This window comes from Phalacrocorax aristotelis, chromosome 2 (assembly GCF_949628215.1).
Source record: "Phalacrocorax aristotelis chromosome 2, bGulAri2.1, whole genome shotgun sequence".
NCBI lineage: Eukaryota > Metazoa > Chordata > Aves > Suliformes > Phalacrocoracidae > Phalacrocorax > Phalacrocorax aristotelis.
In genome coordinates this window covers 76,602,275-76,630,035 of record NC_134277.1, presented here as the reverse complement: position 1 = coordinate 76,630,035, position 27,761 = coordinate 76,602,275, and the positions used below count along the sequence as shown (strand labels likewise).

At 42.3% G+C, this 27,761-nt stretch overlaps 2 protein-coding genes across 2 annotated transcripts in view; one reads left to right on the top strand and one right to left on the bottom strand.

Moving 5' to 3' along the window:
- Positions 1-244: 244 nt before the first annotated feature.
- Positions 245-27,430, bottom strand: WRNIP1 (WRN helicase interacting protein 1). Its single transcript, XM_075084168.1, has 7 exons — positions 26,715-27,430; positions 17,290-17,481; positions 16,065-16,309; positions 9,101-9,330; positions 3,906-4,061; positions 1,502-1,581; positions 245-1,028 (listed from the first exon to the last, which is right to left on the bottom strand). Exons 1-7 carry the CDS (start codon positions 27,258-27,260, stop codon positions 753-755), a joined length of 1,725 nt encoding a protein of 574 aa, XP_074940269.1. The 5' UTR covers positions 27,261-27,430; the 3' UTR covers positions 245-752.
- Positions 15,812-27,761, top strand: part of MYLK4 (myosin light chain kinase family member 4) — an 84,460-nt gene continuing 72,510 nt past the window's right edge. Inside the window, exon 1 of the mRNA XM_075084164.1 lies at positions 15,812-16,371. Coding sequence (XP_074940265.1) covers positions 16,316-16,371 — 56 coding nt within the window. The 5' untranslated portion in view covers positions 15,812-16,315. The remainder of the gene's footprint in view (positions 16,372-27,761) is intronic.

Here is a 27,761-nt window from a genome sequence, read left to right as displayed (position 1 = left end):
GAAATATATGAGCGTGTTTCACTACCAGGAATCTCCCTTCCTAAAGCACTTCTCAAAATGTCATCACACAACAAAAATTTTAAGTGATACAACTTCAAAACCAAACATAATTCAGCTATTTTCATGACTATTTGACCTCCAAAATGATTTGAACTTGCTCTGGAATGTAAGGGTGATAAAGTTAAAGGAACCTCAAACTTTGAAAACCACACTGCTGTCTTGAGAATACTTAAAAAAATGCCTAGACACTATTTTTAACAACTTTATTGGTTCAATAAATGTTGTTGTACAAAATCAGTCTCTGGAACATCGTAACAGCAAGAATTACACTGTAATTATATTTTTTTTACCGTATTTTAGCAGAGGAGATACAATTTACTATTTTTGTGGAAAATAAGCCTTCTCAAAATCTGAAATAGATACTGATTTTAAAACGCAGCACAGTGATACTCCTTGTCTCACAGCAAGAGCCAGACACACAACTCCCTCATTTCTCCTCCATTTCGTTTGAACCAGAGGGTGACAGCACTATATTGATAAAGCTTATTTTTGCAATTCTACATTGCCCAACTACTGTTCTTTACAAAACACCCCCTGAATAACAACAGTAAAACCAGGAGGATAAGAAAGTGTCTGAAAGGCTCGGTGGCTTAAAACTTTCAACGACAGTAATAGCTGAAACTGTGAGGGAAATTTCCATCTGAGAACAAGTATATAAGTCATAAAATCAAAACCCATTCTGAGCAAGGTGGTCACGTTCTTTGTTCCTTGAAAAAGTCTGTTCCTTTCAACTCTTCTGGTAGGTAGTCCTGCTCTACAGGTTCCTTGTACATGGGGTTATATTTATAGCCTTTACCATAGCCCAAGTTCTTCATGAGCCTTGTTGGGGCATTTCTCAGGTGCAGTGGAACAGGCGGCAGAGGTCCTCTGTGCTTTCTCAGACATTCTTTGACATTGCCATATGCCCTGTATACCTCTATGGACTTTGGTGCTCTGGCAAAGTACACTACACATTGTGCTAGAATGACCTGGAAACAAGAGGAGGGAAATGTTAGACGACTTCTTTTAAGCTGTTTAGGAAAAGGTCTGTTATTCAGGTTGTTCGTGTGGCGTGACAGGGATTATGTTTTTAAACTGACCTCTGCCCACTACTGTAGTACGAATATTATTATTTAGCAACAACCCAGCTTTTCACGATTTTCACTACTAGAAAGGAATCACTACTATAGAATATCAGAATATATTTTATTTATAACAGAGAGAAAAAAATGAACAGAGCAAAATGACATTAGTTCACGTACCACATTTTAATGACAATTATGGAGTGAATTTTACTTCAAACAACACCATTTTAAGAGATACGATGTTCTCTTCCTTGCCAAATAAGGGACATCCTGAATAAGTAAGTAACTAAATTTGCAGTCTCTGATTCTTTTTGTAATTACAGATAGGTTTTACAGTTTCTAGTACTTTCAGATCAGTGAATTAATGAAGCCTTTACCTCACATTCTGGCATTCCAATAAATTGACAGCCTTGATAAGCAGCAACTGCTTGCGTTAAAGCCAAAGGATCTGCCAGCCCTATAAAAAGGGATCAGATAAAAGCAGGTTAAAGTCAATTTACTTTAGTTACTGTCTCTTTTTTTCCCCCCTCCTGTAAGATGGAAGGTTATCCATGCATATTTCAAAGTTGCCTTCTCAGATGTTGGAACTTCTGGTACAATACTTTGCAGTACATTAGATATACTGCCTCCATCCACAGCTTGCTTTCTTCTGTCCCCTTCCCTCCTGCAAAAGAAAGGTCTAAATCATGGGTACGATTTTCAGACTGAATGTGTTGCCACACGGTGGCAGCCTGAGCAGTAGCTGCCTGTATATGATTCACTTTTTGGAACTGAGAAAGAAATGGGGAAATACTGCTATATAGACATAGTTTCCCCAGATCTCATAACTCTTCACCCATCACATATGTGCTAAAAGTGTTGCTGCACCTCTTTGGATAAGTCGCACAGAATCACACACAGAATGCTGGGGATTGGAAGGGACCTCTGGAGATCATCTCGTCCAACCCCCCTGCTTGAGCAGGCACACCCAGAGCAGGGGGCAGAGGAACGCGTCTAGGTGGGTTTTGAATGTCTCCAGGGAAGGAGACTCCACAACCTCCCTGGGCAGCCTGTGCCACTGCTCTGTCACCCTCACTGGAAAGAAGTCTTTTCTCATATTCAGGTGGAACTTCCTGTGTTTGAACTTGTGCCCATTGCCCCTTGTCCTGTTGTTGGGCACCACTGAAGAGAGTCTGGCCCCATCTTCTTGACACCCACCCTTCAGGTATTTATAAGTACTGATGAGATCCCCCCCTCAGTCTTCTCTTGTCCAGGCTGAACAAACCCAAGTCTCTCAGCCTTTCCTCATGAGAGATATAGTTCACTGAAGTATAGAGTTTCAAGAAAAAGCTGGGGATGCTCCTGGAGAAATATTGCATCAGTAGTGGGGAAAATGCAACATGCAAGTTTCAGGGCTTTTTTTTTCTTTTCTTTTTTTTTTTTTAATTCTGTGCACATCCCTTAGTGAGGCTGGCACAAAATACAGAAAGACCTTGAGTTAACACGCTGCAAGAAAGTGCAGTGAACTCTGAACATCATTTTCAGGATCCAAACATTGCTTAGACAGATTATTCCAGTCTTGCAAAATTGTCAGAAGAACTTGGTAGGCTTACCCTGGTACAGAATCTGAAGAGTGCAATAGCTAAATAGCCTCACTGCAGGAAATGGAGTTGATGGCATAACCTATGGTCCAATATTGACTGATCACACAAGTCCCAGATGAGCATGGGCCCATCTTGCTAGCAAAGGCTGCTGTTTTACTACAGCTGCATTGCTCAGAGAGGCAGTAAAAATTGTTACCTGGCCAGAAATCAAATGTTTGCTCTTCCTTGATAGTCCACGCAGGCTTTAAGAATCAGTAACTAATGCTGTTACAAATAGGATGTTTGCAAACGGCAGAAAATGTTCTATCATTATAGAGATATATTTTTATTATTCGCGCTAGGGTCTCTCTGATGGCCGCATGACTCATGGGCATGGCCGCACTGACTCATTTTTGCCTTTTTCTTAGTTCGCTATGGTGGACCTTACTGAGCAGGCAGGGCATCTGGTTGCTTGGCTTCTCATGGTTTGGTTTTGTACTGGGGCGAGTAGCTCTTCATAGGCACAGAGAGTCAGAGAGGCACAGAGAGTCACAGGAAATGCTTTCAGTGTTATTTGTTTTATTAAAACAAATAGTAAAGTTTTAAAAGACTCCTTTTCTAGAAGCAAGCTGGAAATGACCATCATTTCTCATGCGTGCAGTACAAGCTGTTGTGCTAAATTACCTTGCACTTTACAAGATGTCTCCAGACAAGCTGTGCCATCAATCAGCGAGACATGTACTGGGTGCCCCGCTTGCGACAACTGAAGGAATTGCAGCAGGCAGCCTGTGAGAATCAAGATGCCTTACAACTAGGAGCCAGCAATGAAATCTGAGGTTTGCAAGTCAGGGTAGGCATTCACCTTCCAGAGTAATTAAAAAAACACAGACATCTCTGAAATATACATTCTCTGTGACACAAATTTACTGGTGACCATTAATCACCAGAGTTTAAAAGAACCCATTTTAATACACTGCCAAAACCTGCCCTCAAAAATATGTTTCTCCTGCAATAGGTAATCATCACAATGACACCACAAGTAAGTCTCTACATATACAAAGTTTTTGTTGGATGTGGAGCTTTTAAGAATTTTGTACCTATTTTGCACATAGCAGTTTTGGGGTTAGTTGTTTTCTCAAACACCAATTTTTGGAAGCCAGAAGTCTGGCAGATCTTCATTCAACATAATATTCCAACATGAAATACTGCAAATACTTACCTATATCTTCACTTGCAAACCTCACCAGCCTCCTTGCCACATAGAGTGGATCCTCACCACCTTCAAGCATTCGAGCAAGCCAGTAAAGGGAAGCGTTTTCATCTGAGCCTCTCATAGACTTATGCAGGGCAGAGATGCAATTGTAATGTTCTTCTCCTATTTAGAATGGGGGAGAAGAGATACACGAGGCTGTTAGGAGGAAATTAAGTGAATTGCATTTAATGGAACAGAATATATTTTACCAGATCACAGCAGGTAAACATAACCTGCTTTTTCAAGTTCTGTCTATGTATATGTGATTATGATGTTCATTAATGTTTTCAACATCTTCATGTGTTGCCACATGGATCAGTCCACTAACTACATAAGCATAACAGAACAACTGCAGAAGAAAAGGGGGGCATTTTTTAAAAATTGCAAGGCAAACAATTTGGTTTTCGTACCCTACCGACCTTTCCTTCAAAAGAAAAAAAATACAGATATTTTAAGCAGTTAGGAAAATATCTCCTAATTGACAAAGAGTAAAGTATGAGCACATACAAACCACTGACCATTGCCTTTGGACACGTGCACAGCTCTGAGAAGACAACAGAAGAATCGGAGAAATCCAGTACTATACACTGGTGATATTTTAGAAAAAGAACTTTCACATCAACTAAAACTTGAAAGTAAAGCGTGCAGTAAATCAAACATGAGTTTACTGTATTATATAGGGAAAAAAAAGGAAACGTTGCTGTGGATATACAAATGATGGCACATTACACAATCTGGAGGAAACAGGATCACAGCACACAATGCCGGCAAACCCCTAAGAAATGCTGAGTTCAGTTGTGGACACCTGTGCTACCGGAAGGGTCCTGAAAACTGGAAGCAGCTGAAGCAAAAAACAATCACGAATAAAACCTGAAATGCCAGACTGCTAAGTAAGGAGCGGGAAGACTGAAAGAATTACAAGGAAAATTTTTTTAACATTGAAGTTTAATATAAGATTAGACATGGACTCCAAGGAGAAACAAAGCCATTCCACAGACCTTTTCGGGCTACAGCTAAAAACATTACGAACACTGAATGAGACCCTTCCTGCTTGCAATTACTCTCTGTGCAGCTGGTTTTGATTCTTATGCATTTCTTTTAATCAAAATCCTGAGTATTTTGCTGCAGTATTGTTGTGAAACTTTCCACATAATCTGCCTTTTTTATTTTTTAAAGGGCCTGGCGTTCCTTGGCTCACACCTAAGTGTGTATTATAAAGGCAACTGGCTGCATGCACAGCCATCTGTTAGTATTTCTCTTCTTCCTATGGCTAAAAGGATTTACAGCCTGAGGGCCGTATCAGAACACATCACCATCACTTGCAGGCCGTGCAAAATAAAAGGCCACATGTATGAGTCTGAAAACCAAAGTCCCCATACCACTGAAATTGCTCCTTTCATAGCCAGCAGGACCTCCACCTCCCAGGTCAGACATTGGGTCCTTCTTCCTGCATCGCTAGTCACGCTGCAGTGCAGTTCTGTGGGGAATTCAACACAAGCGCTGCTGGCGCATGCAAGCCAGCAGACAGCTATTTTTGCTAGGACTCCACACAAAGAGCCTTGTGGTATGCAGTCATTACTCATGCCAACACAAACAGCACGTCCATGCTCCGTCATAACACTTGAGTTAGTAGCAATAAACCCAAGCAGCTGAACTTGCATCGCCCTCTTGCAAGAGGCGTCTCTTGGTCTCTTAAAAGTAAGGAAGACAGCCTTTAAATATCTCCAGAGGTTGCACTCGCCCAGATTTTTTTGCTGGAGTGCTTTTATACACTGTTTGGGCTACTGTAAAGTGTCATACTTGGGGATACCAGCTGGAGAGGCAAAAGGAATCCAGCAGATTGGTTGGGACTGGAGATACATACCTGCAGGGCACTTCAGAGCATGAGGCTGAGAAAGTGGGCAGTTTTCTCCTTTATCTTCTCCCTCAAAGTTAAATATTGGTGACCGAGTCATTAACATAATGACAATACTTGTACACCAGACTTGACTTCTTCAGAAAAACAGTGCAGTTGTAATTTAAATGCAGTTTCAATTAAAGGCAAAATACAGTTACATGGACAGAGGTTTTATGATTCTTTTTAAAAAATACAGTTTATATGTACTCTGTGTGAGATACCAGAAGCCATTTAAAATAATTAGACAGCTTTTTACAGACCTTCGTTTACTAGGTCTGTGTCTCAGGCTGGTTAGCCAACACATAAATTTTGGCCTTACCAATTCAGCTGAGAGACAGACACATGCCATGTTATCTATCATTGCTGTTCTGCATCCTGGATGTGTCTTGAAACCAAAACTCCAGAGTTTTTGGAATGAAAATACATTTGCTCTATGCAGTTTCCACAGAGGCAACTACCCTTCCAAAGAGAAACAAGTTACTACACAAGGGGTTGTGGATGACATGGTTTTCTAGTGTCTAATGTATACAGATGCATAAATCTTGTTGATTTATGCCCCTAAATTGCTTTATGTGCTCATGAAGAATTTTCCAGCTAATTTAAAAAGTTGATTTATCTAAAGTCTTATTGGTAGAAGACAGGGAAAAGGCCTCATTCACTGACCATAACTGATATCTGCACTTCTTAAGCAATCCCTATTTATAAGGTAGTGGGCAAAAGTAAAATCACAGTCCCCATCTCACATTATCTTCTGTCTTAGCCAAAGGTAAATGTCAACTGCTCACCAGTAAAGGACAGAAGAAAGCCTTGGAACTAAAGCTAGAGCAACAGCATGGACAAAAAGACTTCTGATTTTGGTTCAGCAGAAAACAATAAAGCAGGCAAAAAACATTACGGTGTGAGACACCCTCTCTTTCCTCCTCCATAGAAGGGGAAGGAACAACTGTGTTCCAGATTACAGAATAAATTAACTTCAGCTTAACACATTTCTAGTCTTTAACCATAACTGAAGTTATGTTACCACATTGACAGCGAGACAAAACCCTGCAATTATTCGGATATTTATCTTTGGTATTTGCTATTAAATCAGTGTTAGCAGAAGGACACAATACATAAGAGAAGAAGAAACAATACAACTCTTTTAAAAAAATCTGTTTGCTGTCCATCTGCAGTTACACTTTAATTAATTTGTTTGCTGCATCATTTTCTCCAAAAATCAGAATTTTAAAAACTGCAAGTAAAAGCTAAAATATGACTAGTCTGTTTCGTCTCACATGGAAAGGGCTGCAGGCAGCCGCTGGCAGCGAAATTTGACTAGAGCTGTGTCTTTGTCCTTCCAGCTAAAACGCATAGATTATCTGCACAAAGGTCTTGCCTCTACGTGTCTGCACACAGATCAGAACAATAGCCGAATGACTGGATTACGAATAATTTCCTTCCTAGACTACTTGGTGAAAGTACATAAAACAATGTACAAGTACATATAGTTGGCAAATTTCATAGGTGACCAAAAATAAATAATGATGTTAAATCAAAATTCTGTATTTACACAACTCTGAACACTAATCAATTATTTGGTGCTTTCTACATGAACACACTACACTCAAATCTATGCTGTTGCTATCGTGATTAGACAGCATCATGTCCCTGCACTTTATATATTAAAGGATTGTAGATTCCACTACAGCAGCTGTGATTCAAAAAGTACTACCTAAACCTACTACAAAAATATCTTTATTTATAAGGTAGCCTCTATCCAGAAGCCCTTTGCACATAAAAGGACAAACAGCTATCTCTACTATGGACAAGAGTGGTCAACAGAGTCTACTCCACAGAAGAGAAAAATTTTGTAAAGGCATGTACTCGGGCAACCTGCTACTGTCACAATATCTGTGGCAGGCTCTTTGGCATTCGTACACTCAGGAAAAACAGAATTTTCACCGCTCTCACCCCTCTCTGAAAATCCCTGACAAAAAAAACCAAACCAACCACCCTACACAGAGCTTGAAGGATTTCTGTCACGGAGAAGGGGCTGGCTGACACATGCTACCTAGACTTGATGCAAGCCTCAGGCAGCGGCACTCTCTGCCATCTCTAACAGAGCAAATCGGGATACGAAGGCTGGGAGCAATGGACACAGCCAAGAATTCTGCATGACAGTGGCCACAAGGCGACAGCAAACACACAAGGGAACTACATGGCGCAGGAGTCTCACATCAGTAAACTGGTCAGATTTTCCGCTTCCTCCTAATCATGACTTCTTCCTGCCACAGACCCCATTAAATTTTTCTTCTCCCTCCACCTGCCTACCCTCGACTTGTCAGCTGCCATCATACCACTATCTGCCCTGCTGACTTTTTCCCGACAATGAGCCATCTCCTCTTTATAGCAAGAAGGCTGCAAAAGCAGGCATACGCGTTACAAACAACCTCAAGAAATCTCTCATCACAGGTTTTGAGTAGTAACAGTCAATTCAGCAAGCCAGATACAGTGGCAAAACAAAAATTAACCAGTTCTCCAAATACTGCTTGGCATAACTGATACTATGCTGCACAGCGATGCAAGTGTTGCTGAAGAATGAGCATATGCATTCAAGGGGATTCACCTAATCTCTAATATTCACTCTTTGATTTTTAACCCCATCACCTAAAATGGTACAGTGGCCAGCTATTGTTATTCCTTAACATTGCCAAGTCACAAATTTAGCAAGAGTGGTTATCACATTAGGAAGTCTTAAATGCAATTAGATTTGTGTGACCTGCCCTAAGCAAATTACAAAATTTATTACCATAAAAAGCAACCCTAAAAATAAAGCAAACTGCTTACATTTTCACATAACATATTGCTGTCAATGTGAACGTTTCCAAGACTTTCAAAGGAGTAAAAGTGCAATGGAAGATTTCCAACCTTCAAGAACAAATCTCCTTATCAAAATACTTCTCCCTTTTCACGCTGCAAACCAACTAGAAGATAATATTCTAAAAATCTTAAAGAATAAACAATTTCCCCATGCAACTGTTCGCAGGGCAGCAAATACGTCTCTCAGCTAACCTACACTTCCTAAGTGGTAAGAGAAAACCCTGTTTAGATGGAATTTCTGGGTGAGCCTGCTATAATGTAAAGGAAAAGTAATTTTTAGGCCATATTTCAGTGCAATCAGTGTTTCACCAGAGCAACCGCTATAAAAGGGGCAGAAGAAACAGAAATTATACAGGCTATCAGCTCTTGAGAACACTGCACCTCATAAACTGTATCAGGTACTCACCTGCTCGGTCATACAGGATGTGAGATCGCTGTAGCCCTTCCTTTATATGCTCTTCTGTTATCAGAATGCCATCTGCAGAACCACCTTTGGTAATATTCAAAGGAGTGGTCTTACCCACTCCTAATCTGGCCTGAACTGCTAACTGAAGCCCATTCAGTCCAGTCCTTGCATCACCGTCACAAAGGTAGGCGAGGGTATTTAGAGCTTTCTCCTCTATGCACACCGGGAATCTGCAACAGAATAACCATACACTGTTAGCCCCCATCACACTCCTCTCCTAAAGTATTATCCTAGAGATGCCATTTGTTTACAAAGTTTGAGAGCAGCTGGGTTTCAGTATTGTTCTTAACTCTTTCTGTCATGATTAAGCATTGCAGAGCCTGGGAGAAGAGTGTGGAACCTGACCCCTCCTCCTCCTGCCCCAGTGCGCGCAAAATATAATTGCACATGAAAAATGCAGGGCATGAGCTCTCATCTTAACCCCCTGATTTTTACTCATTTTATTAAGTTCAATGGAAATTAGGATTAGGGTTATGCAAAAGTACAATTCTGGCACAGCCAGTTAAACTTTATAAGGTTTTATTCCACCAGCATTTCATAGCTAGCACTTCAAATTCCTTGTTGGAAGGACAATGAAACGGCAGGAAGCTATCCAGATGCATATGAAAGAATATAGTGAGGTATAAAGTAATTAGCCTGAGGTTTTAAACTTCTTACCAACAGTAAGAGCTGCTATCAAATGTTCTTTTAAAAGGAACAATTGGCAGGATTGTTTACACTGTAAAACATATATGCATCCTACGTTCTTTTTTAAAGTTGTAACAGGTATTACAAGTTAGGCACTGGGGTACAAAAAAAATTATCTTACTAGAAAGAAACAGCATCCCAGTGCATGCAAGTCACTGTTCTTGCCATCTACTACTCCAAGTGTGCTAGGACTATAGAAACACATGAAAAAGGCCAAACTCTAGTGAACACACAATCTAAATGAACAAGATGGGAAGATTTGAGAAATGGAGCAACAGATCTACTGAGATCTCACAGCAGGTCCATGAAAAACCTGGGAAAGCAACAAAGTCCTCCAGCTCTTTCTCCAGGTTATCATCTGTTGGGCTGCAGTCCCCACTGTCGGGGCACATGCGAACCAACTCGCCTCTGCATATTTCATATGCACACTGTTGAGGATTTGACCCTCTATTCTTAGTTATGTAGACAAGGTAATGGCTAAGGTGATCGCCAGGCAGAGGGTATAACTGATTTGATTTGGGAACAGCAGCTAGTGGAGTTAAAACATGGCATAAGCAGTGGCCCTTAATTACCCATTTCTCGACTGAAATTACCCATTTCTGGAATGAAAAATCAAGAGTGACATGTTATCAGTGGGAATTAATGCACAGAGCTTGGCGTGAGAGGCAATTTCTTATGAAGCCCTTGTGCACCAAATAATTAAGGATTCACAACAGCCCTGCACTTCATTCACCAGAAAAATGTATTGCTGTTATTACCAGTGGTGTACAAAAAAGCAATGCCAGGGTTCCCAGACACACATCTCCACTAATCTTCATTAGTTGCCTCATCTTCCTCCTTGCAAACCTACTTTGCACTTGTCACACAAAAGAAAAATAGAGTAGGAGCTGGAAAAAATTCAACAGTCAGTATTTGAGCCCTCTTGTGCCCGCACATGAGAGGGCAAAGCTTGTAGAGCTGCAATCTTAATCCACAGCATGGCAAGTGAAGGCTGACAAATGTGTTCAAGGGCCATAACCCATGCTGCAGAGAATAGGCAGCAGGAATCACATCCTGTGGGAAAATATATATCTATCTATACACACACAAGCATCTTGTCATATTTTTATTTCCATCTCCTTATCTCTCATGTATCTGATAAAGCTAGAAAAAAAAATTAACACGCATACACAGTGGAGCTCCAAAATAACTGCACTTTCTCCAAGTGGTTTCAAACACCTTCTTCGTGTTTGAATGGCGAAGCAGACTATAACAGCACAGGGACTTACTCAGTGAAGTATCTCATGCATCATATTCCTTGAAAATCAGGGAGCAACGGTCACCCCTCAGCACCACAGATGGGCACCAGATTTTTCTATATGCAGTGAAAGAAGCCAGCAAAGAAAGCAAAAGCTATTTTTAAAAACCCAGCAGGTACTACACACAGATGTCATGCTGCTAATACCTCCATCAACAGGGAACAAAACCAAATACGCTGCATGCTGAGAAGACACTTTGGATACATCAGCAGGGCCGACTGAAGAGAAGGTTTCACCTGCAAGGACTAAGCTCTTTGCCTGCTGTTTGCAGAGAACATCACGCTTTTGAGACCTCCTCGCACTGATACCACAACTGCACTCAGCAACTGCAAGTGGAGGGCAAGTGTTGGGAGCCGTAAGAGGCAGATACTACCCTTGCAAGAAGCTAAGAACAGTCTGTCTCAAAGAAAGCTGAGGACTCTGAGCACTTTTGCCATTTATTTGCTAATTAGAATCTGGGCAAGAAGGCCGAGCTGTATTCCTCCAGCTGTATTCTCTCCAGTTTCACTACAGGGCTCTAAGTGCCCTGTTGACTCAACACAAGCAATTAGTATTACAGGAACTGAAACAAATATGAACAAGGAAGTACGGAAAATCTGGTTACAAGCAAAGGTCTTTTCCACTTTCACGGTGAAATCCAAGTTACTACATATTGGTAACAGAAATTCCACTCCAAATAATGTGTTATATATTAGGCTGATCCAGTCCAGGTCTACAACAATAGCATGACATACAGAATATGATAAAGAACAAGAATAAACAGAGAAAATTTCCACATACGATCTGTTTGCACAGCATATTGATGACAATCACTGATTGAAAATAACATAATGCTTCCCTATTCTATAATCTCAGCTCCATTCACACTCATTATTTCAAAATAGTGTTTTATACTCTGAATAACTGAATTCAGTTATTTTTTTCTGAGTAATGAAAATCTTAAATTCCTTTTTTTTTTGACAATTTAACTTCATTAGGCAGGGGCCTAATTTCAAAATCAGGAAGGCAATTATTTCAAAATGGCTTCCAAAAGACACTTGCTATATTTTACGTTTTTAAGCCCATCCTGTCTTCAGAAGCTCAAGTGCCCTACACTCTTCCACTTTACCCGACTTCTGCACACCCTAGTACTGCAAAGCAGAATAACTCCCATGCTTTCTGACCTCTTCCCAAGCTCCTGATCCTCTTGCAGATGGGCAATCTCATCTCTTTTTCACTCTCCAGAATTAACACTGAACACCCACTGGATGCCAGTGCTCAATGTTGGTACCTTGTAATCGATGACACTTGGAGACAAAAACAAACAAGCCAAAAGGGACGCCCCAGGATCCATCACTCACTGAGCTGAAGGTGATACACTAGCTTCAGGAATGGAAAGCTACCACTACAGAATAATAAATCCTTCTTCCAATTCCTCCTTATCTCCATACCCTCAAGACAGTTCGTGCCAAGAACCAGTACAAAACATATGATAAACTACCCATAAAACCACAGCATTTGATCCAATGGCAAGGGGGTGTAAGCAGTATCAGAGAGTAAACACAAGGAAGTCCAAACAAGGAGAACCTGTATGATGAAAGATTTGAAAATAATTGAGCAGAACATGAGATAAAGTACTTATTGCTTCTTTCACATATAAATCAGTACTTTCTTACTTTCTCAGTGCAATTACTCTCACTACACTGACTACTTGACAGATTGCAACACTTTTACAGGCAAATAAAGTACTTCATCTGAAATACTGCAGTATGATATGCATTGCTTACTGCCTTTCAGCATTGCCTTTGAATGTTGCCTCTCATCCCAGCAACTCTATTTCCTGCAAGGAAATTGGGTGGATGTTCCAAAAAGGGAATAAATTTTAAAAGGTATTGAACACTGAAGAGCCAAAGGAAGCCCATCTTCAACACTGTGATTTACAAACCAGTGAATGCAAAACTTGTCAGTACTTGTAATACAGCCACTAACAAGCTGAACTGCGTGATGTCTGGGCTTGCCACCAGGAAACTGGGGATCCTTTTGTTTCCCTCAGCTGTGCGCCTTCCATGCTATCTAACTTCAAATACGTTAATCCACCACCCAGGTTACTGTCTGACTTCAATTAGAGATACCACTCTGAGGGCAGCACTTGAACAATAAAAGGCCAAGAAGAATTTCATTTCCTCCATCACTGACACACCACAAGTGTAGTGTATCAGGGTGCCCCTGGAACACTTTGTGCTAATTCTGAGACAGCATAAAATGCAGAAAGCACAAGTAAAGCTTCAGCAATATAAAGCGTCTTTAACATTGACTTCTCCATACTTTTCTTCTCCGTATGTTTCTTCCTTTCATATTCCCCTGTCTTCCAGCTCAATCTACTGCAGGCTTTAAGAGGAACAATCTGACGCAGCAAAGCTGATGACAATATAACACAAAGCACATTTTATCCTAAAGAAATCCAGTAACTAATATATTAACTGTCAAAGAAGCTTTATGAGCATGATGATATAACAAAGAAAAAGATACCAAAGTAAGTAACACCTCCTGCTAGTTACATTTCAGCTTTACAGCAAGAAAAGGCCACAGCGGGATGAAAGAGAAGGCAGGTGACCTAGCCTTATCAGAAACCTGCAGCAATGGTGGAAGCAAGATACGAAAAAGTGACCACAAAAATTTAAGGAAACAGATCTGGGTAGAGCACACTTTCCTTTTGATGACTGCTGTATGTGTATGGAGCGCAGAGACAATGAAACCTACTGCATCACTCAGTGATGGCTGCATTGCCCGTTGAGCACAGAAGATGCCTGTAGAGACTAAGGAAGATTCACCTTCACCTTATTCCTCAAGGTAATAGGAGAGACCACAAAGAATCATCCTCTTCAAAATCTCATGTAGGTCAGCCATCATGACAGACAAGTGATGCGATACCAAGACCATCTGACAAACTGAGGCCAAGCAGCGCATGCAAGACTTCACACAACACTTCCGTGCTTTGGGAAGGGGGACTTACATGGGAAATGAAATCCAAAATTCAACATACACATCTCTTGTGCCTTCTGGCTAGATCTCTGCAGCATTTTCAAAGCGGGCACGCCCCACATTTGGGGACATGCTGCCTTACAATTCCTTTTCCAACTCTGGAACAAAGGCGAGAACAGTGAACAACCAATTCAACTGTAATTGGTGACTTTTATTTATTCCTCAGGACAGCATGAACACTGAGCCTGCCTGCATCTAATGACAGACCTGCTTCATAGAGGCAGGGAGTTGAAGAGGTAAAAGACGAATCACAGCTGCTCCTGCAGAGTATTAGGTGGAAAGGAAATGAAGGAGCAGAAATAGTATGGACAGAGAAGTAAGAAGAAGGAATTAACATGGAGAGCTAAACCAGAACCACAGCAAGGGACAGGATGACTTATAAAAAGCCAAACTCACCAGCAACAGTGTGTATCAACTACAGACCAGAACCAGATAATGGCAGGAAAGACATGAAAGATTTAACACAAAACTGCAACAATCGCTCCTAAATTCTGAACCCCATTTTTCTTTTCAAATGCTTGGCTCCCACACTGGCCACTGGAGTGGGGCCCTCTCTCTCCATGGGTAGATTTCTGAAACTGCTAGTCTGACAGTCTGCCTGCCATGCTTCTTTCAGCTTAATGAAGCACCACACCATGCTGTTTAAATCATCCATAGCTAACGGAAGGTTACAGATATGGATAGTCTAGCGAAACCCAAACCCAAACAACTGCAGCTGAAACTATGCCTTGTACTTTAATCCTGTACAGAAAGGAAAGTCTCCAAACCCCAGTCAGGGTGTAGCCACAACCACAGCTGTGCCATTATATTAAAGCTGACATGCAGTACTGCCCTCTCTTCTAAAATTCACATTACTACAATATATAAAAGCTACAAATGAGTAAACCATGAGGCAGGGTACCCTAAAAATAAAAACGGAATGCTTTCCTTCCCTGCCTTGACCTCAGCGTTCAGGTTAGCGATTCTTAGTGCTTACTTTTTGTTATAAACCTAAAGGACAAAGTGGATTCCCTCTTGATTATTTCATACAGAGTGCCTGCCCAATTACCACCATGTCAATACGCTGCGAATTACTAGGAGTACAGACAAGCATCAACACGAAGGAATTTTAATAACTTGCATGAAAGTAGCGCAGTACCAAGCATTATTTTTTTTGCCAGCTAGCCATTTCAGAGGGCAGATAACATCCCTTATGTGCAAACCTGGACCTTGTTTTTTTCCAAAACTCTCAAATGTTTAATGTGAATCTATCTGGCTTGGACAACAAGGAGCAGAGAAAAACAAAGTCTATCTTAAAACAATCTATTAACACCCCTATTAGCACACATCTATTAGCAACAGCCCCCTTTCCCCACAGCATACCATAAAACATACCACAGCAATTCTCCTGTAACTAAAGAACAGTAGTATCCTCCTTGATCTTATCAAAAAAAAATTTCTGAAAACAACAAACTTTTGTCAGGCACTTCCAAACTAACTTAAGAGGGGATGCCCCGTCCACCACTTAATGGTAACATGATGCTTTTACAACCAGTAACAAGAAGTAACAACATTAGGACATGACAAAGACCCAATTACAGGCTTCCACAGCAAATGCTCAGCAGCAGAATGGATTTAAATGTCCTGGGAGGGTGAGTCAGGAGCTACAGATCCAAGTATCAAACTCCCTCTCCTAATCCAGACTGTGAGATTATGTTTTGGATGGAGGGAGCCAGTGCTTTAAATTCTCTCTCTCCTGTCACCCCCTGCATATGCCATATGCTGCCACTTTTTTTCTTTACTATCAGAAGTGGCTAGGGTTTCTCTTCCCACCCACCAACTGCTTCATTCTCTCCCTGGCATTCAGTCAATTCCTCGGGCTGTGTGCGTTAACACCCTGCAGCCCATAAAGTACTCACTCCGAGCTCTCACTGCTGCTGCCAGTTGCAGACCTGCTGTGCTGGTCACCCTGGCCCAGAACCTGGACCCCTAAAGACCTGACGGCCCGCATCAGAATCGCCTCCATCGCTTCAACCGAGAGCTTCTCCAGGACGATCACCCGACACCGGCTCAGAAGGGCGGCATTGACTTGGAAGGAAGGGTTTTCTGTGGTTGCTCCTATCAGGGTCACGGTCCCACACTCGACGTGAGGAAGGAAAGTGTCCTGAGGATGGGAGGGAAGCAGAAAAAGTTGACCTCGATCAACGACAACCTGAAACATCCCATGTGAGTAGGCTATATTTTTCGTGTCTTTTAAGTCTTTCAGTTCCATGTTGATATGACAAATAACCTCACTGACAGGCAGCTCATTTGCTCAGCTATCTAAATTATTTAATTTCACGCACACAGCACATTATGGGATGTTCAACTTAATAACTTGTGCTTGCACTGAGAATAAACCTACCAGCTGAACAGAAACAGCGTCAAAACTATAGAAATTTTTAGTTTATTTATGTGACTTTGGTTTATTGCTTGGCAAACATAAGATGTCACAAAATTGCCTTACCAAATGTAACAAATAGTGAGGCTACTTCTAAATACTCTTTGAACCAATCTTTAGGGCTACAGTTCCTCACGTAATTCTATACAATGTCTCAGAAAACTATAGGAAGATTGGAATATGGTTGGCTATAGAAACTGCAACCTGTAGTACAGAATTAAAGCTTTGCATGGTATGACTATGGTCTCCTTTTTTCCCCAGTGATACTATGGTCTCTTCTCACAGAGAAGAGCGTCAACATTAAACCAAACAAACACCCTAGGCACATCCACATTCCAGACCTTTTCAAAGGTAATGCAGAATGCTACCCCTGGGGAGGAGGCTGAAATTAAGACATGTACAGCAAACATTACTAACATGACTTTGCAGAAATAAAATCTCAGAAAAGTGTCATATAAAGCCCGTCACATAAGTCAACTCTAAGTATAGATCAGACTTTTATTTAAATCTTTGAATCACAGTAATTAAACATTGATTGGAAGTTAGTTACGGAATTTAATTTTTATGTTTTTCCCTAATTCATCTACTAAACACATTAACATTAAAATCAAAAGCTCCAAGTAAGCTATCGGCTCAAGGCAAAGTGGGAACTTTTACAGAAGTGCTGACAAAGGCTTTTTCCAAAAAGCAGCATAGCACAGTACCTGCTGAGATTTATTGAAACGATGGATCTCATCAATAAAGAGGATGGTTTTTCTCTTGAAGAGTCTTTTTTCATTCTGGGCTTGGCTGATGACATCTCGAACATCATCTGTCTTGGCACTTGTGGCCGACAGTGTCACAAACCTCGTGCCGTTCTTTTTGCTGCTGTTGGCTATGATGTGTGCCAGCGTAGTCTGAAATGGCAATAGAAAAAAGCTTTGTAAAATTTGTTTTGGACACAGAAAGTACTCATTTGAAGGAAATATGTAAAGAACAAGCTATATATTCTGGACATAGGGACAGCGTTGACAGTTTACAGAGTAAGGTATTCTGGTTCATGCTATTCTAGCACACAGAAGACACAAAAACTTCCTGCTAGAGGTAGCTGCCAATTCCACTGCTGCATTTCTAATGCTTGCACTTTTATGTACCAGACCTGTTCAGCTGCAATACTGAAATGGCCAGCAATGACAGCTGTCTCCTCTACCACAGAAGAACTCTTTCCCAAATACATTTCTGTCACAGAAGATGCACTGACTGAAATTTGTTGTGCAGTTATTTTGTAGAGTATGTTACTGGATAAAGAGCTGGACTACCCCAAGACAACTGCAAGAGCATTTACAGTGCAACCACATTTACGAAATAAAAAGCTACAATGTTGTTAATGACAGCCTTTTCTATTCCCACTGAACATAAAAATGAAATTAACCAGAAAGCAGTTCCCTACAAAAGCATGAGAATGTTAATACTGAAAAATGTTATGTATACTTATGAAAATGTAACTCTCTAAATCTAAATAGCCAACAGTAACCAAGGGCTAGCCCAGGGAAGTAAAAGACAGCTGACTGAACTGTTGGCTGCTTTTAGTGAGCAGCTGTGTTGTTTTTCTTTCCTTATAGAAAACTCCTTCAAATCAGAATTTATTTATAGGAAATTTCACTGAGCCTACCAAAGCACAGAAGCAACCTCCCCTCCGGTACTACCCCCGGCAGACTCAGTACACCTGAACACATCACAGGCATAATTTTCAGACTTCCCTTCACAACCCTTGGTAAAGGCAGGTGTATCTGCATGTCACAGAGTGTATCTCTCAAAGTACTGCTAAAGAAAAACAGGTGATTCTTCCACTGAGCTCACTCTCCTATTAAAGAAGGAGGCCAAGAAGATTGAAGACAGGAGAGCTGCAGATGATGAGGAGCGGGACAGGTGCTGCCAAAACTGCTTCAAAAGATACCCCAAGTACTGAGGTTAAAGCAGCAGGTGCTGCCAACCCAATCCTCTTGCAGGGAGGCTGTAGAAGCAACCACCTACCACATGGCTACCAGTGGTGTTGGCATAACTTCACTCACTGCCCTGTCTCTCGAATGGATCTCCTCATCCCTGAAATGGCAACCAGCCCAAGGTGGGAAAGGGGAGGATGTATCATTATTTATTCTTGCTTTAGTTTTAGAAAGGGCTTCCTGATTTTCTTCAGAAGAGGTGTAATTTCATATCCTGATACAAGACTCGCATCCCTTGTCAGATCCTCTCTCACCACCTGGAGCTCAAAGCACCAGCCCCTCCACTCCTCGTATTGCTGCAGAAGACAAGGCTGGAAAGACATGCTGGAAAGTGCTTGCAGTAAAACCTACAGAAATCAGGAAGATCTAGGAAACAAAAAAAAACAAAAGGGTGAAATTATCTTTGAAACTAAGCTAACAAGATAAAACCAAAGTTGGTGTTTCCTTGCAAAACAGCCTTGGTTCAGAACGCACCTTCAGAGGATGTACCCATGCATTAAAAAAAAAAAAAAATCACTGAAAGCATGGAAATCCACAATACATAAAATGAAAAAGTAAAGAAGTACTTCTTCCTTCTCTAAAAGTATAAAAGTGGTGGGGGGCAGAATCAAGTGGCTACCACTTGAACTGGTAGCTCATACCGCATCCTGGCCCTCATTCACCAAGTCACAGATAGTTCTGTTGTTTAGAAAAAAAGCAGTGAGGAATTGTTTTTAAACACATGCACAGGAGACCATATTTCTACCCCTAATTTAGGAAAGAAAAATACAAAGAGATGTGTTTAAAGGTTATTATTAGGTCAAGAATCTACTCGAAAACTGCTGCACAGCTCTCAGCCAGCATGTACCTCTCCCGCTCTGCCAACTTCTGGGTCAACAAAGGTTGTATTAAGAATAACATACATTGCCTTTCAAAAGCAGTGCTTCACATGGACAGGCACGTTCATGGCCTCTTCCTTCTGTTCTGCACAATCAATCACTTAGCAAGTCAAACTGCCCATCATATACAGGTTGAACTTTCCCCATTCCTCTGAAAGCCTATTACTTCCCATGACCTCAGTTTTCTTATGCTGTTTTTCCTCCTACCATCTCAAGCAAAAGTCAGTAACATGCTACACTGCTTTCTCCCTTTATTACTATCAGGTTATAACTAGCAAATATATAACCCGGTGGAGACTTAACTTAAGCAGGGGAGCCTAAGTATGAAGGTACCAGCACAGAACTGCAACTAGTAAGCTAACCCCCTATATTCTCCCTCTAAATTCAGGGGCAATGTATTTGAGGCATAAGAAGAAAATTTAAAATCCAATATGGAAGGCAGAAGAAAACACACTGAATATCTTTCATTATCTGAAATAAATTTTGTGGTAGGTTTGATTCTTACATTAGAAAAAAAGTCTTTCAAAACAGTGACACTGATGTTGCCATTTAATATGAATGAATACGTCTGTATCAGAACCAGCATAACAAGCAGGAAGAGGAAATCTAAACAAGTTGATACTCTGCTCCTTTTATTATACAGGCGTTTGTTCTTTAGATCATGTTTTCTCCTTATGGGGAGGAGCAGAAGTATTGTCTCCTGTAAATTAAATGGTATTTATATCAATGAGAATAGGAGTGATCCTGCAAACTAACCTTTTGCTCGCTTCACTAAAAATTACACCTTACAAAGCTCACAGTGTAATTTCCTTGCCCCTTCCAGTAATAATTTTTAGTTCTCTTCCATTATCCCACCAAACTGTCCAAACTCACACCTATCACCTCAAGCTTTATGCTGAAAACTGCAAGACCCCACTGACTTATCTGTTCAGCCGGGCTAAAGAAGCGCCATCTTAAGGAGCTGTTCTGAAACATGGAAACATATCCACCAAGAAACTAACTCATGAACCATTACTCACCAATGAATAACACTTAAACCTTGAGCCTGTGGTCACTTAATTCCACATCCATTACACACAGAACAAACACTGAACTACTGAAACTCTCCTCCACCGTCCTGCAAATTTCTTCATGTCAGCCCAAATGAGAATATCCTTTCCCAAAGGCTGCAACCATACAAGATATACGAAAACCCACCAACCAAACAAAAACAACCAGCCAAACAAGCCCACTCCCAGCAACTATGCTACCAGCTCTTTCAGGCTTTGACAGGAGTTACGGATGACATAAAAGTAACCCACAAAGTATGCCTGGCTCCACACACCACTCACTGTCAGAGCAGATAAGTCAATAGGAATTGCTATTTTGGTTAGCTGGATGTTTGTACTAGAAGACATGACTTTTCTGTATCTCCACAAGTTTCCTTGACTGGGCAACTCTCTTCTTGAGTTTAACTTACTTCCCTATTCGCTGTGCTGCCCCTAATCAATACAGCCTCACACCCATGGCTGGAAGAATATAGTAAAAAGCAAGTACAAACCTGTCCTATTGATGCTGATGTTCAATGACTAACATTACCCACTTAAAAGTAATGGGTCTTTTTATTTTTGCACCTCTTTACCAGGCTATTAAACTATGCCCACTGCATTAGCTCACCAAAGCCCCTTCCAGGATTAAAGAGTGGTGGTACTGCCTAGCTCTCTTACAGCCTTTTCACGAGGAGCTGACATTCATACTACACTTGAAGGTACAAGAGGTCTCCGTGTACCTGGATGGGCCCTTCCAGCATACGTGCTTCTTCCAACAAGTCTGGAAGGTTGTATGGCCTGCTAGGCCATGTTTAGGTGACCAAAGCAGATCTGGCACAGATCTGCACTAGTGTATAGGCTGCAGCAAAGCATAGATTGTTCCTGAGCAGGGATAGTCTATTTGGCATCTATGCTTCCCCACCAAGTGACTTTCCTGGTTTGTTCCAGAGCAAACCACAGTATGAATTATGTTTGTGGCACGGATGATGAAACACTGACAGCCTAGTGCAAAACACAAGCCCGATAGGCTAGCTACACCTATAGACTTGCAGAGTCTAAACTATGTTATCAGAGTTCCAAAACAGCATCCTGCTTTTTTTTTGCTGCCCTCTGAGCATGACTTTCCCTGTATTTTTGCCTCTTCCTTTATTCTGGCCAGAATTTCCGTATCTTTACTTACATGGTGCTGCCATCAACAGCCTCTCCTCACCCTCAATCCTCCCTTTGAGGACAGCAAGGCCATACTGTGGTTGACAAGCAGTCAGGAAAGGCCACGCTCAGCTTCAGTGCCCTAGGTGAGATACCAACAGGGCCAGCATCCTTGGATGCCAGACAGGGGAGCAGTTCCCTGGGATGCAGCTTAAAAAACTGTGGTCTGTCCTACACAACACTGCTGAGCTGACCCCAAGCTACCACACTGCATCACAGGAGGTAAGCCAGGCTATGTCTAAAGCAAACTGGCAGGATAGCAGATCAACATGGCCCAGGGGCACTGTCTACAGAGACAAACGCAATCAAAAGTGGCAGCAGTTGGCTTTTATATAAGGGCAGATGCTATTCTTACCCATCTTGTTTGGTTCCTCACACCCCAAATAGCCCACTGTGAGGCTACTGGAGGAGTAAGGTGTCACTGAACAACCACCACAGCATGTGGTTTACAGCACTTCCAGAATCCAAGTCCGATGAAGCATAAACAGAGGCAAGGTCACGGCATAATGTTTACTGAAATGGAGCTGTGCCTCCATTTGCTGCATCCAGATTTGTCTCCTTATAGTCCATCCGCTTTGCAAATACAATCATATTTTCTCTTCCAGTTTTTTCTTCCTAGAGAGCTTCCCCAAGTTATTCCTGATTTAGACTGGTGTAAGTAAAATCAAGCGCACTGTACTGAAAGACTTCTCCCAGGCAACTGCAAAGACAAACTCATTTTTCAGAGCTGTTCGGGACTTCCAGTCTACTCTACTGTAAAAGACATTATGCATTTTTAGTTAAAACACTCATGGTTATCAATCAAAAGAACTCATTACTTCTAACAGTTCAAATCAGGCCCCAAGCAGTATGAATAAGAAAAGATGAAATATACTCAAGTAATCAAATAACCATTTAGGTAATCACTTGAATTAGCAAAACAGAAAATGCTGGAGGGAAGGGACAATAAATACGCAGGGAGCAAAATATGTAAATTGGACTTGCTGTCTGTGTTTCGATGTGCCACATAGCGAAGTCGTGAATAAAAACAAAGAAAAGGAATACAAGGGAGTCCTAGAAATAGAATATAAACTTAGTGGAGATTTGATAGAAACTTCAAAGACTGAACGTACTGAGGTTTTTAATATTTTGGATTCATACCAACATGGCATATTTTATCTTAGGACTAGATTGCAAATATGGACCCCAGAAAATCACACGAGTGTTCTTTGTCTGACCTTTTGTAGGGAGCAGGTTCCAGACACTTGTTGTCTACATTTTTTCTTGTTAAACAGCAGGCATAAGAGGGAATGTTTACTGTATTTAAATACAGAATGTTCAGGTTTATAAGCCTTAAACAGTATCTGTGGCTGCAAAATTATTCAGTGCTCAAGTTACGCTGTGTCCCCCCGCTAACTCTTTACTAAAATTGGTGCCCCATGGCAGACAAGCAAAAATCTAAATCCCTGCATTAAGGTGTCATAAATCATAGTACAGCTTACTCGGATTACACTAGGATTCATACAGGCTTTAAAAAAATCTGCGTAGTCAGGATGAACAAGCTAACTGTCCTAAGTTAATAACCACGTCATCTCTTTGAGGCAGTGTTTCTTCTTCTGGCCTGTGTCTGGTCAGCTTCTTAAAAGCAGAAAATAGGTTGTGTTCAACGCTTAATAGTGACAAAGGTAAAAACAATAACAGAGTCAAAGCCTTTCCACCTAGAGCACCTCGGCTTCCTAAGAAATTAGGATGACAAATTAAAAGTACAGAGATCATGCCCCCTTAAAATAAGAAGACTCAATACAGATGGAAACTCAAAAGAAAATAAACTCATAACAGAAGTACCCCGATTTTGTCTTTTCAATTCCTTGAACATTCAAGTGCAGCTGAGGCTGAATTCTACTTGGGCAGAGCAGTACAAAGCACATATATTTTTACTCGGGTACCTAGCTTTATTACTTTCATGATAAAAAGTCTCCAAAAGTACTCTTGACCTACAATATGAAATACTGCATTTCTAGCAGTTTAATAGCTAAGATTATTCTCTTCCTGCTTAGAAAAGGTCTGTTGAATTACTACTTCTCATAAAGGTCCATACTGACAAATAATACATAAATTAATTTGAAATTTGGCCCCAAGGATTAATTCCATCTCCAGTTGTTTTTTTTTTTTTACTTAGTCCTGCTCTACCCTTTTCAAAAGAAGTATCAATTAGCATGGCATGTCGCTATAGAAACGGAAGAAAGCATAGATGGGCTCTAATAAACAGATTCCATGGGTAGCACGAGTGTGAAGAGGTTTTACAAGTCTACGACTATCTTACACAGCACTTCTGAATTTAGATCAACATATCTAAGTATACTCCTATTTTAGCACCTACCCTCTAATGTAAGGCTATTTTCTTTGATGGGCAGAGCTTAGCATGTGGGCTTGATAATTCTGAAGCTACATAATGCACATTCCTTAATTTTTTCCCCACTGAAAAAGACTGTACTTTTTTTGATTATCAGTCCAACTAGGTCCCGAGGCAATGAGAACACTTATTTCTCCATCATAAGGTCTTTTCAAGTTTCAAGCACTGAGTTACATGATTCTTCACAAAAAAGAGAAATAGGCTTACTTTTCATCTGTCCATCCTCCACCTGTTTCAGGTTACCTCCTTGCAAAATGTTTTCTTAGAGATGTTATATACGTACAACCAAACAGTAAGTGAATGAGGCAGGCAGGCAACCACAGACTTCTTTTTCCATCTTTAGGGGGACTATTTTGCCTTGCACATTAAATTTCTAAGGACAGGAATTTAATAAAATATACCCAAGTAAAGGACAAAACTTTCAGCCATTTGCCCGAGACAGACAATATGAATTATAGGGACGAAGGATTGAGATGAAACTATAATCTAGCACCATCCCAGAAATATTCATAAGTGTGGGTGAAGGGAAAAGTTCAACTTTTTGCAGTAGGAATTTCTGGTTCAGCCAGGATGGTCCATCAAGAGCCAACTGAAAGCATTCAGCCTCAAAAGTGGTTGTTGAGAAGGAGTAAACTAGAAAGGAGGTGAGTTACCCAACATCTTAAGTACTTGGAGAGACAAAAATGTAACAGATAAATTGTGGAACTGTTCCTTGACAAGGCAAAAAGCACAATCTTGAGGCAGGCCAGATGACTGACAAACAGAATTTAAACTCTGTGAGAAGCAAGCTTACTAAATACAACTCTGCATAAGGTATATTGATGAGGATGATGGGTCATGAGAAAGGAGAACGAAGGCTGTGAAATCACAAGTATAAAACAGATCCCGTTATTCAAAGAGAGTCTTAGTACCAAAGAAGGTTCCGAAGGAAGATCTGAAACACAAGTGTAAGCTTGTCACAAGCTCATGAAAAATCATTTCGATAGTCAAAAAAAAAACAGGTGGGCACATGAGATCACAGCCCAAAGGACACTGAAGACAATTCTCATTTCCAGAGACTATATGCAGCTTTTGCTTTATCACTGTATTTGTAACAGTATTTTTTTCTAAGGAAAAAGGGCTTCAAGAAGAAGCAAACAGACACTGTTGACACAGGTAACAAGAAACCAAAGGCAGAAGAGTATGAATACAAAAGCAGGCCCCTAAACATGTTACCCATTCAATAAGGTGGAGTCCTATTTATTAAAGAACTCAAGTCCACATCTCTCTCTGGCCATCTTGCTTCAGTCAATCCACCTACCCTTTAATGAGTTTTTAGAACCAGCCCTTATCTCACCTCCTTGGATATCTCTCTTTCAGATACTACCTGGTTATTTTAAGTGGCAATTAAATTAAGTTCACCAGCTGGTTCTTTTCAGGTGTATGTTATTTAGCCTAACCCCCTTGCATCATTGCTAACAGTATTAATCTCTCAATTATGCTGATACCTGCTCCTTATTAACTGTGATTAACTGGCATTATTATTCAAATACCATATATATCAAGTTTCTTTTTCTCTTCAAGCATGCTGAGAAGAGCAAGCTGCTGCTTTGAGCTTAACTTCTCTGCTAGCATTAATTCATTAGTGATTGTTTTCCCTATCCCAGATCTCCCACACACATAACCAAGACATCTACCTATATATAAAATATGCAGGACTTAGTGCTGTGCAACATTAGGCTTACAGGGATAACCATTATTTTCCTTGCTTAACTTCACACCTCACCTTTCCCCCCCGCCCCAGATCGGGAATACAGAGAAAAAGGACAAATGAAGGCAAGATCTTTTTGAGGGTTCTCTCTTGACCAATCCTGAGGCATAAGTTTGGCCCTTCCCTCATACAGTTATGGATCCCTTCCCTGCTGTACTGTAATTACAGCGCTTTTTGGGACTCACCAGGGTCAACCCGTGGTATCTTAACAAGAGGCAGGACAAGAGCATGCCACAGTCAGATCCTGCAAAGACTAATCAGTTTCAGAGAGTTTGTAGGTTAGTGAGTGCCTGGCCACAATGTTATCTCCTTTCCACACCTGAGCTGCCTTCTGTCAGGGGCCTGCATTTGAGAGCTAAGCCAAACACTCCACTATTAATCTGCACGTATTTCACCCCATTTCTTAGACATTTTTACAGGTTATATTTTGTGCCTGTTTTTAAGCTTCTCAGCTTGTTTAATGGCTTTGGAATTCTACCAAGTCTAAATTATGTGAAACCAAGAGGGCATCTGTAGCCCAAGTGCAAAATGCTGGGAGTAGGGTTGGTGGGGTTGAGCTGCTTCTATTTTATTCAGGAGGTAGGTTGTGTTTTTGTGATCCAAATTAAAACTTGCAAGCATCAGCCATCATAAAGACATCACAGAAGAAGCCAAGACGACAGGAAAAAAAAGAGTTCAAAAAAATAAACAGATCCCACGCTTGAGATGCATCAGCCTCGAAAGCCACGTGAAACAGAGAAGGGCCTGAACACCCGACCCGAGCTGTATGGTGCGAACCTCTGCCGGGTCGCTAATGGCCGCCTCCCGCGGCCGGGAGAGCCGCCCGCCGCCGGGGCCGCGGCCGCGGCCGGGCGGGAGCAGCGGCGGCGGGGCCCAGCGGCGCCACTCACCTTGCCGCAGCCCGGTGGCCCCCAGAGGATGAGGGAGGGGATTTCGTGGGACTCCAGCAGGGACCGCAGGAGGGTCTGAGCTCCCAGCACCCGCTCCTGCCCCACGTAATCCCCCAGCGTGTCCGGCCGCAGCCGCTCGGCCAAGGGCTTCCCTTCCAGCTTCTGCGCCAGGCTCGCCCCGCTGCCCGCCGCCGCTGCCGAGCCTCCATCCTCCGCCTTCGCCGCGGCCTCCTCCCGCCCCGCCCCGCTCCTCCTGCCGGGGGCTCCCAGGCTCTGTCCGCCGGCGCGGCCCTTGTGGAAGAGGGAGAAGACGGGGGGGCTGGCGGCCGGGCAGGCCTCCTCCGGCTCCCCCTGCCCCTGGCTCCCCGGTGGGGGGGCGGTGGCGAGGCGCGGCCGCTTGCTGGGGGGCGACGAGCCCGGCTCCACCTCGCCCTCCCCGGCCTGCAAGCACCGGTCCAGGTGCGAGTTGATGTGCGCGCCCGGGAGCTGCCGCAGGCACACGGGACACTGCACCAGCGCCGCCACCTCCTCCTCGGCGCCCTCCATCGGCTCCCGCCGCGGGCGGCCCGTGAGGCGAGGCTGGGGCAGGAAGCGAGGCCAGCGGCCGTCAGCGCCTGCAGCCCTTCGGGAGCTGTAGTCGGGCCGGCCCCGCTCCCCGCCCCTAGCAGCGGGGGGAGGCAGGCGCCGTTTTCCCGCCGCGCAGGGAGCCTCGCTGGCTTCGTGGCGGGGAAAGAAGGGGGCGGCATCCCCACCGAGCCCTCAGCGCCTTCCGCGCTGTGGAGGCCTGCGGAGGGGTCCCTGTAGGCTGGTGCCAACATGGCACTCTGAGGGGAGCGTGCCCTGTGCGCCTGCACTCCCGAGGCATTGCGGGGCAGAGTCCGCAGGGACAGAGGCCCACTGGCCCGCCCTTGGTTGTGTGTGTGTAACCCGCGATACTGTTTTTCCACCTTGACAGAAGATCTTGAAAAATCTATTTGGGGTATGCAGTGTGTCTGTGGTCTCGCAGGCTGTGATGCCAGGGCAGCAAAGGGTTAGCACTGGCGGGTT

Coding starts and splice junctions, on each gene's coding strand:
- WRNIP1 (XM_075084168.1), bottom strand. CDS start 27,260: ATGGAGGGCGCCGAGGAGGAGGTGGCGGCGCTGGTGCAGTGTCCCGTG. Junction 4,062..9,100: donor CATCCTGTATGACCGAGCAG/GTGAGTACCTGA, acceptor CATTCTAAATAG/GAGAAGAACATTACAATTGC. Junction 1,582..3,905: donor GTTTGCAAGTGAAGATATAG/GTAAGTATTTGC, acceptor CCCTTTTTATAG/GGCTGGCAGATCCTTTGGCT.